The sequence below is a fragment of the Helicoverpa zea genome, chromosome 22, assembly GCF_022581195.2.
Source record: "Helicoverpa zea isolate HzStark_Cry1AcR chromosome 22, ilHelZeax1.1, whole genome shotgun sequence".
Classification (NCBI taxonomy): Eukaryota; Metazoa; Arthropoda; class Insecta; order Lepidoptera; family Noctuidae; genus Helicoverpa; species Helicoverpa zea.
The window spans coordinates 8,660,808-8,671,981 of NC_061473.1; the positions used below are offsets into that span (position 1 = coordinate 8,660,808).

Genomic DNA, 11,174 nt, shown 5'->3' on the forward strand with positions numbered 1-11,174 from the left:
TGTATGATTTCGCTCGTATACACGCTCGGAAAATCCGCTTGTGTGAAAGCACTGCTGGAATCTCTCTGGTGTCATTGACCTTAGCTAAAGAAATATTTATGAACTCCAAAAATAATAAGAAAAAACTAAAGTTGAAGAATCGAACAAATGTGTAATCCCAATTCAATCTCAATCGCAGAGAAACATAAAATTCGTTATAAAAAATAAATAAATTCTTCGCTAGTATATTTGTTATTCATAAAATAGTTTTATTATCTGTTCATGTCTATTTCAGCTTTATATCTGGAGAGTGCACTTAATTCTTGTTAATATACTAGCTTCCGCCCTTGGATTTGCTTCAGAAATAATTCGCACACCCGGACAAAAAACCCTTAGCCTTCCTCAATAAATGAACTATCTAACGCCGATTTTTTTTTATTGGACAAGTTTTTCGTGAGATTAGCGCCTTCACAACAAACTAACAAACTCTTCAGCTTAGTAATAGTACTTTTCACAGAACATGAGTGAAACTAGTTTATAATATTAATAGAGTTAACTTCCATATATCTCAAAGATTAAAACTATTAAAGTACGAGTAATAGTCCCCAAAGTGAAACATACATAAGTAAGCTAATATACTTACTAGAAACAGAAAAAACTCAACTTCAGTATGAAAATAACAAAGAATTATTAGAACACAAGCGAATGGTAATAGTTTCGAAGGGCATACCATTTCTTTTCTCGTTCCCATGGGGCACATAAACTCGGAGCTCTCGCTGGCTTCATAATAAATCGCGCTGTGCCTGATATCTACTTATTATATTATACGCTAATATTATAAAAGGGTGAGGCTGTATGTGAGGCGAGAATAGGTTGTGCTAAAACTGCGAGAATATTCTTTCTAATATTATAAACTAGCTTTCCGCCCGCGGTTTCACCCGCGTCCCGAGATAACTGCTTCCCGTAGCCGGATGGTGATAAAAACTATGTCCTTCTCCTGGCTCAAACTACCTCCCTGCCAATTTTCAGCTTAATCGGTTCAGCCGTTCTTGAGTTATAAGTGGAGTAACTAACACGACTTTCTTTTATACAACATGTAACGTAATTAACGCACATCCTCAAACACCCCAATTAGAATATTTTGTTATAATCATAATACATACACTGATTTTTAATTTAACATGTATATGCATTGTTATTTACTAAATTAGTTATACCAATTCTTGGAGAACTTTTTGGTCATACGACTACGCACGCAAATATCGCGCCGCGCGCCGCTCGACTCGACACAACATAACGAAACTACGGAAAAATCCGACAATACACGAAGTCTTATTACTTTGAGTTACGGTCTATTTGAATTTGTTTTGACTGTACAGGGTTAATATGACAATAATTTCCGCAGTTTAAATTATTTTTGGGATAAAAATTTACCTATATTAAAAATGATATAAATCGATTCAGTAAACGATTCTGAACAAACTAATTTCAGGATGTGCGTTAATTAAGTTACATGTTGTATACATACATATAGATGAGAGTAATTCTGTACGTGTGTGTTGCGCTTTCACGACCAAGCTTCGGAACCGATTTGAATGGAAGTTACCAACTTCCACAGATAGTCTAGAGTCTAAGAAAGGACATAGACTTTTTATCCGGATGTGGGAATTAGTTTCCTTCGGTAGCTTTTGTTAATCATGGATAATTTACCTTTTTTAATCGGTCCACTAGTTTTTGAGTCAATTCAATATAAACCTATAAACATACAAATCTTAACCACTCTTAACATGTACTATTTATTACAATTTTCAAAAAAAAAAGAGTATCTCTAGTTATGAGTCATATATCAATTAAAAGGTCATTAAGCGCTATATTCCATCTAAACATATTATTTACCAATTGTTAGTATTTCAAAAGATATACCTAGTGAAACTAAGGCATATTGTCGATACTTTGTATTGTGTTAAGGAATAATATTCCCCCTTTAGTTATGAACCACATATCAATCAAAAGGTATTTTTAAGCGCTACATTCTTTCTTAACTTACCCCTTGCCAATTCTTAGTATTTTGACAGACATAGCTTAATGCTAAAGGAGAGGTAGACCAAAACGCTCATTGTCTTTTGTTTCAATCTATTTGTTTTTATTTTTGAACACAAAAGCTTATTTTTTTTTTAACAAAATGAATCCAAAAAAAACATAGTTTTTATCGTTTTCAAAACTTGACATACTAGTAGAAAAATTGAAACTGCACCAATTATGTTCCACCGGTGAGGGTTCGCAAAGCGTGGCTTCAGCCCGTACGTTCGCTAGCTCGGTACCAAATAAAAATGACCAAATCTGCTACTGAACTGAAAAAATAATTGGCGATTCAATATTTTGGTTCGAATCACCAATTTGTTGAGTTATGGCAAATTTTAAGGGGTATCAAATTCTATTGGGTGAACCCCAGTTATTATTTTATGCAGAGTATTCCAGTTTTCTTTATTTCTTATTGCCATAGTTACGATTATATTGCCAAACCTCTGTTACTTGTAAGAAGTCTTACTCCCGTATCGCAAAAACTTCTTGGCATTAAGGCACTGTTTCTGGATAATCTATTTCTACCAGGTTCAACCATTTTACCTTTAGAACACAACAAACAAAATACATTAAGTGCTCTGCCTCATTAAGACGCCATGGCGACGTCGCCAGCTGCGCAGGTCTGGCTACTTCTGGCATCCAAATGTTGCCAAGTCGAGTGGCCATCGCGTCTCGACAGTCAATTGTTTACGTCGTCGCTGAAGAAACGCTGACGGGCAACCACACTGGCGACTGAGTGAGCGAAGTGCTCTTTACCGTGTACGTTGTAGTGGCATCAGTGGCAACGTCGCCAAGCTGCTAGAATGTCCAGAAGCCACGTAGAGAGCTGTAGCTCGTGGCCACGCTTTATATTTGGCGACGTTTCCAAACCGTCGCCAAGTGAGTTAGGTACCATACGTTTCAATATTAACTGTTTAGATACGTAGCCGGCGACATCGCCACTGGCGTCCTAATGAGGCAGGGCTCTTACATACCAACTAAAATTCCTATCTCACATTAAGAAGACTCCAATATACTAAAAGGCTAGGCAGATAAGGACTCACCTTAATCAATAAGATCGCTTCTTCGATAGCATCTTCCGGTGTGAGGACTTTTTCCCTTTGGAGCCAGTCGCCGAGCTCTGACGATCTTCGTAAACCTGCAATGATCCTACCATGAAAACAATTAAACCACTTAATATGCTTACTCTATACAATTTCAACAGACAAAGAGGGTATGCATGACGAGTTAAGTGAAATCGGAGGGCCACGGCTATCAATTGAACATCTTTGGCAGTTGTTCCAGGTAGCCAGAAGCCAGAAAGTCTGACAACCAGTCTTACCAAGGAGTACCGGGTTGCCCGGGTAACTGGATTGAAGTGGTCAGTTAGGCAGCCGCTCCAAGTAAAACGTTGGTACTCAGCTGCATGTGGTTAGACTAGAAGCTGACCATAACATAGTTGAGAAAAGGGTAGGCAGGTGATCCTGTGGCAAGCCATACAATTTAATGCGAAAAAAACAGACTCCTTTTTATAAAGGTAAATAATTTATAAACCCAATGTATAAGACTCAAGGGTATAAAACATTTATCATTACCTTCCTTAACATTCCTAATATTACAAAGCAAAATAACTACGCCTTCCTACGCTAAATAATATGTACTTATAAATATCTATCGCTTTCAAAATTTACATAAACCGACGCCCAATTATACCGCCTAACACACCCTTATTTCATCTTCTCCTATACCAGACAAATAGCAGAATCTTAAACGCCGCTACCCTTAGAAAACCAACCCGGGTTCGAATCCTGCAATCACTGTTCAATGTTCAATGTTCTTTTTGGCCTTTTTTGTCAATTTATCGGTTTATATGTATCGTAGTTTCGTCATACAGTTCATAGGACTCGTTAGCTCAGTAGTTAAGAGCGTCGGGAGTCGAAGCCTGCTCACCGTATCCTATGTAGGTATATTCATTTCTTGGGAGCAGGCCGGCCTCGGAGGACGGAGGTGCAAATCCTTCACGAGTCAATTATTGTTTTTTTGGATGTCAAATACTCTTTTTTATATTTGGTTAAGATATAGAATATAGAAGACCCGTTATGCCCAAGATATTATAAAACTTTTGCAATTCGATTTTTGAAGCATTGTGATTTTTTATCTTAACGTATTTTTTTTCCTTTGTACCTCTCCTCTTGATTGTTAAGCTTTCTCTCAAAAATGGTTGGACCGATTTGGATGACAGTTGGCACACTAACAGAGAAGAGAAACATTGAAGTTACTTTAGAGGAAAAAGGTAGACTGGATTACCTCTAAACATGATTCATCATCATCATCATCAGCCTATAGCAGTCCACTGCTGGACATAGGCCTCTCCAAGTGCACGCCACTGAGGACATGATTAAATCCATAAAAACAGCTATACTTATTTTTTTTTTGTATTATTAACCACTGTTATGTTAAAGCTGCAATCTAGTCTTACCGTAATACCTACATACAAAAAATATCGAAAACGAGAAAAGGTTAGTCACCTCCACTAAGAAAACTACTAAAATCAATTGTCATTTGTTTTAAAACGGAAAATACGTGCGGAATCTTCTAGAAAGGACTCCTTAGAGACACGTACCCCTTACTGGGACCCTGGACGACAATAACCAGCTGTATAGGGTACCTCTAAACTAAGGGATGAGTGTAAATTGTGATACAAGTAAATATCAAAATGTTTCTAGAAAAATCTTTAGTCTGCGTTAGGGAATTTGTAATTTGAAATAATATTGTGAATTTGTTTGTAAGTTCTGTTTGCGTTAATAAATTTGTTTGTAAAGGAGTGAAGCTGTTTTGATGAGATTTGATATAGATTTAAATAAGCCCAAGGGAATCTCGTAGTTTTTATTCGAATATCTATCAAAATTCCTTTACGATCTCACCGAGTCATAAAAGTACACTAAATAATTATGAAATCGTGTAACATTACCAAATGGATTTTCATGGAAAAAAACATGACATACTTACATATAGACATCTGAAGAATGTAAGTTATCAATTTTTTATCCAGATGCTGGAAGTAGTTTCCTGGGGTTTGCCCTCTTTCAGCAGCCAGTACGAAATTAGTATTGCACTTATCCTCCTATTTCTTTATTTTTCAAATTCTAAAACCCAGTCTATTTTAAAATTCCCCCGTATTGAGTCCTGCTAACTTGAGTGTACAACTCTGCCTCGCGTGTATGCCTCGAGGCATCTAATTGTTAGACGCTTGACAATACGATTTAGCTCTCAGCCAGTCGCTTTGTTCTAAATAGAATTTCAGACATTTTAAAATGTTCGAAATATATTTCCGTTTTAAATGTTTTCAGGTGAGCTTAGTTCTCTATATGTAGCTATTATGCTAACCAGTCGGAACATAAATATTGCCAGACTGACGATCACTGACATTTATTTCACAATACAGCTTTATTTGTTTTCGTCAATTTTCAAACCTAGTCAGACATTTTAAGCATTTTACACCAAAATCTTTATCATGACTTTGCAATGACGATGTCTTTTGATATCAAAATTGATATTGCATAATTAACTACGTTATAAAATGAAATCAAAAAGGTCACGAAAATCAGCTTATTGTCGACATCTCCCAATGTTCTAACGGTCGTGAAATTATCTACAAAACGAGTCTCTTTATTTTCTGTAAAATTAAAAATCAGCTCACTGGAAATTATTCAGCACATAAAACTTATTATGACTGAGCTAACTGTAAAACTGTGGTGATTTTTCTTTTCGAATATCAGCAGTATAACATCACTAGAGGTACATAATATAAAACAAAGTCGCTTTCTCGGGCCCTATATCCCTATGTATGCCTAAATCTTTAAAACTACGCAACGGATTTTGATGCGGTTTTTTTTTAATAGATAGAGTGATTGAAGAGGAAGGTCTATACGTTTACAGCACCCGTGCGAAGCCGGGGCAGGTCGCATTTTAAATTATAAAGTAGGTACTTACACTGACATTCTTCTTAACGATGATGGCGACGCCTCCGCCCCTGCCGGGCTTCGCCCCCGCAGGCCGGGGCACCCGCCCCACCAGGCATCTATCCTGACGCCGTGGCTTCACCGGCTCACTTTCCTCGTCTTCAGATGCTGGAGATACAGATGCAGCTGCAAGTTTTATAAAGAGTATCCCTTAAAGTATGAATCACCATGAAATAAAATAGTAGAATCGGTCAGGGCAATTTTCAAGTTGATTTTCAAATCAACTTTTATTAAAAGGAATCATTTTTTCAACGATGTCGCACATTGCTCAAAAAAAAAACAAACATTTAAAAAGAACTTTAGATATCGTAAAACAGGTGATTTATTTTTGAAATACACATCTTTATGCGAAATTTCCTTTCCCACCGCAATCTAAAATACGGACAAACTCGTCCTGACAAGATAGTCACCCATCTATGGATCGACCGCGTCCGTCACGGCTGGAGAGAGATCAGGCGCAAGACCGACTTTCACCAACAGGTGTATCAATCACCAACTTCCAGACTACGGGCTGCTGTGTGAAAGTCTTATAAAACCCGAGACCCGAGACCTCATTCATAGCAGTCGTGCTTGAGGACAACGACGCAGTCAACTCCAATAGTTTCTACACATACTCACAGTCTATATAATAATCTCTCTCATAGGTGGAGTTCTTCAGTATGCCTGGTAGCTTGTATCTCACTCTCTGGCTGCTGCGACTCCTGATGGGGTGGTCTGAATCTTCAGGCTCCGACTTGCTGTGGATCTTACATTTCTTCTTCTTTACGTTTCCGTTCGTGTATTTGAGGATACTGAAAATATAAAGTTTAAAGATAGTATAAACTGTGTAAAAGTCTCTCTTCTGAAAGAAGAAAGCCTGATCTCTCTCCGGTCGTGTCCGATTACCGCCCCATGGGGCTACGGGAGTGAAGGAATAGTGAGTGCACCTGTGTAAGCGCAAATGCTGGTGCACTATAATATGTCCTGCGCAGCTGGCTAATCTCCTTATATGAGAACAGCCGCCGTAGTCGATAATCGGCTAGGAGGACATCAAAAGTCTCATTTTCTTAGGTCGTTAACTCAGTTGTTATGAAGACGCGGGAAGTTGCCGTCCATCATCAGCTTTTCTCATCATCGTCATCAGTTATCAGTCTTTTTATCATCCCACTGCTGGGTATAAGCCTCCTCTCACACAGAGAAGGATAAAAGTAGCTTTAGCATTAGCGATTGATCATAACATTAAGCAACGCTTGGTCCGGTCGGTCTGTGGTTGAGTGACCATCATGTCATGAAGAGTTCCTCCGTCTTTCGGAAGGCAAAAAGTCTGACACCCAGTTTTTAATGGATATCAAGTTGCCCGGGTAACTGGGTTGAGAAGATCAAACAGGCAGTCAGTTCATATCAAACACTGGTACTCAGCTTAAGTCCGACCTCAACATTCTTAGGAAAAGGTTAGGCAGATGACTTACGAGAACTTCTTTTTCTTCTTATCCTCCGTGGAAGAACAAGAGTCATCAGTTTCTGAGTCCGTGTATTTGTAAGGTGGTTTCCCCATTATGTGTATCCGAAGCAATGTTAGTTTTCTATATACCCTGGTTTATATTTTGAAGAACTGTTTAGCATTTTTTGGGGTTTCTGTTTTCTACGTGTTTTTAGTGCATTTTTGTATGAATTTGGACTTGGTGTTTGTTTGATGTTTAGAATGACGTATGATGTGATTTTTGACGAGTTCTTGACAATGTGTGAAATTTTACTTTTTTTTATTATTGTTCTTTTTAAAAGATTGTGACTACGTTAGTATAGAGTTTCAATATGACGTCAATTTGACTTAATTTTTGCACTTAGGTAAAAGAGTAGTGGGTAATTAATTATCTATAAATATTGTATTTTACTGCTGTAAGGATCTATAATTTTTTCACGTATTTATTTATTTATTCAGTAGGCTATCACAAACTTCAACCGTCAGCTCTTTTGTCCCTCCGTATTTTTCACAAAAATAAGAAAAGTGATTAAAAATGCTGGTTAATCAATCATCCTCAAAGTGAATTCCAGCATAAACTGCAAGACACCATCTTAACCATTATCATTATGGCGCCATTCCCGAACGAATTAATAATTCAATTACTGCAAAATAACGGTCTTCCCGCCAAAATGAATCGCGGCCAATTAAAACGGCGTATCCATTTTGAATACAGAATAGAACCTTTTTCAAAATTAGAACTCGGCCAACTTTTGTATTTTGAATTTGGAATCTTGGTTAAGGAAATTCCGCGCGTTTTATAATTGATATTTTGATTGTTTCAAATGAGATTTTGTGACAAAAGTTTTGTATTGAAAGCTTAGATATTCAGCCAACTGGAGACGCCTATAGCCGTACCTTAGGCACCTACTCTATTCTATGGCCGTATACAGAAATAAAAGTAGTATTTGCTTTACTTCAATCTGCTAGCTTTATGTAAGTTTCATCAGCTTTCTTTCAGAATATATGTGTCAATTCAACATATTATGCCAAAGTTAAGATCTACCCGTTTTCGTATCATGTGGGCTTCTGTTTTCATTTTGTCGAGTGGGTGCATAACAATAGATGTGATCGAAAATGTATGAGTGAGTTATCCCTATTTGTTGCGTTGCTTTATCAGACTTTTTTGCGTACAGATTTGTGCTCCAGCCAGTTCCGGTTGGGTTAATGCTCTAAGCTTGAAACATGAGTTACCGTTAATAAAGAGATTATTGTTTTGTCCATTGTTCGTCATTTGTAAGTATTTCTTTAGACACGTAAACACTGGCATTAGCTTCCATTCATGTTTTCTAAACTTATTTATTTGATTTGCTTCTAAATTATCCCTTTGTGACGGCATTCATTAATTTCAATACAAACAACATTTAACGTAATTAACGGCCACCCTCAAAATCCCCAATTATAATACTATGTTGGAATCATAATACATACACTGAATTTTTAGTTTCAAATCAAATCATCTTTATTGTGGACTATAGGTATGCATCATAAATACATATAATTTAACATGTATACAACATGTAACTTAATTAACGCACATCCTGAAATTAGTTTGTTCAGAATCGTTTACTGAATCGATTTATATCATTTTTAATATAGGTAATTTTTATCCCAAAAATAATTAAAACTACGGAAATTATTGTCATATTAACCCTGTACAGTCAAAACAAATTCAAATAGACCGTAACTTAAAGTAATAACACTTCGTGTATTGTCGACTTTTTCCGTAGTTTCGTTATGTTGTGTCGAGTCGAGCGGCGCGCGGCGCGATATTTGCGTGCGTAGTAGTATGACCAAAAAGTTCTCCAAGAATTGGTGTAACTAATTTAGTAAATAACAATGCATATACATGATAAATTAAGAATTCAGTGTATGTATTATGATTATAACATAATATTCTAACTTATTGGGGTGTTTGAGGGTGTGCGTTAATTACGTTACATGTTGTATATATGCATTGTTATTATTAAAATAGTTATATAAATTCTAGGAGAACCTTCAGCACAAGCAGTTATCGTGCAATTTTGCAACTTGCGTTACAACATGGTTAATATGACAATAATTTTTGTATTTTTAATATCTTCTTGGGAAAAAAATATCTCTATTAAAAATAATATAAATCCATGAAGTAAATGATTCTGAAAAACTATTTTCAGGTTGTGCGTTAGTTGTTACATGTTGTATTTAATTTATTATTACATACCTCATTAAGAATTCTTAATTAGTTAGGTTAGGATAATTCGAATTATCCAGCTGTGCAACAAACGCTTGGCCAGTTTATTAAGTTCGCTTTTTACACAATTCCATATTGGTTGTTTTAGTTTCGAAATTATTAAAACGCTGGTAAAGGGAAACACTTAGAGCAGCTAACCAATCGGAATCGCTGAAAGCATTTTCTCAATGTGGAAAATTTTGTTTATTTCAGAGGCGAGGTTACATTATTACACACACACACAACAAAATTCTCACGCACACGAGTATGACTGCCAGTCTTTGTGTAAAATATATATCATTGAATTGTAAAAGACTTGACTTGACTATGACATTTGAGTTTGTTTTTTCTAAAGATAGTCAGGAAATAGTCTTCATCTCCCTTTTTTCCAAAGGACGTGTTGATTTCAACCACGAATTAACGAAAGGTGCGGAGATACCATAAGGAAGGTAGGCTTCTTGTAGGTCAATATAATGTATGGTAGGCGTAATTAGGTACTAGAATTAACGCGGGCGTTCGGGTTCTTTGTCAAATCTAAACCAATCTGACTTTTTCGATTGATTATTTAATTTTTAAAATAACGGGCGGATTCTAAAGACGGCGTGTAATGGCGGAGCTTGTAACCTGCCTCGTCCCCCGAACACCCACATTTTGGCGCGCTACTTTCTTAGGAGATATTACGTGTTGACATCTCCGCTAGTCATTTTGTTCTCCATGATTTCAACCTATTTGTAAAATAAATTCTTATCATTTGTCATGTAACTTCGGAGAGGCAAGCACGGCATTTGCGTATCCAGTTGGTTCAATGCTCTATGGAGAAATATAATGTTTTTATTCATTTTTGTTTTAGTACGAACGAATGTTTTCATGTATGTATTCCCATTTCGGTATACACATGGTTTTCAATTTGAGAGTGCGAAGAGTAGTTTTTGCAAACGATTTAAAACGCTTCCATTTCGAAAAATCTACACGAGGTTTTATGTCAAGCTTAAGCTGAAGCTGTTATTTAGGAGGGACTAAAAATATTGAGGGTAATTCATACCAAAATAATTAAGAGGAAACCTTTTTTTAAGTATCTAAAGGCACCGAAACTACTAAACCAATTTAACAATTCTTTCACTGTTCAAAAGCTACACTATTCCCGAGTAACATTTTCTTTGTCTAACCGAATGCAGCTGAGTACCAGTGTTTTACAAGGAGCGACTGCCAATCTGACCTCCTCAACCCAGTTACACGGGCAACCCAAATACCCCTTGGTTAGACTGGTACCAAGGATGTTCAATGACAGCCGGGACCTACAGTTTAACATGCCATCCGAAACACAGTCAAGTCATTGGTGTCCAAGATATACTTAAAAAGAACAAACAAACTTAGAAAAGTTGCATTGGTACTTGCCTGACCT

The 11,174-nt window shown here is 36.7% G+C and overlaps 1 protein-coding gene across 1 annotated transcript; it reads right to left on the reverse strand.

The window, feature by feature from the left end:
• Positions 1–3,105: 3,105 nt before the first annotated feature.
• Positions 3,106–7,596, reverse strand: LOC124641105. Its single transcript, XM_047179080.1, has 4 exons — positions 7,511–7,596; positions 6,681–6,853; positions 6,034–6,188; positions 3,106–3,210 (listed from the first exon to the last, which is right to left on the reverse strand). The coding sequence occupies exons 1-4, from the start codon at positions 7,594–7,596 to the stop codon at positions 3,106–3,108; spliced, it is 519 nt and encodes a 172-aa protein (XP_047035036.1).
• Positions 7,597–11,174: the final 3,578 nt, after the last annotated feature.

Bases quoted from the DNA above. Each gene is read 5' to 3' on its own strand.
- LOC124641105 (XM_047179080.1), bottom strand. From the start codon at position 7,596: ATGGGGAAACCACCTTACAAATACACGGACTCAGAAACTGATGACTCT. The intron at 6,189-6,680 runs GTGAGTATGTGT...TAAAACTTGCAG, and splicing joins GAGAGATTATTATATAGACT to CTGCATCTGTATCTCCAGCA. The intron at 3,211-6,033 runs GTAAGTACCTAC...TTTTCATGGTAG, and splicing joins TCGTTAAGAAGAATGTCAGT to GATCATTGCAGGTTTACGAA.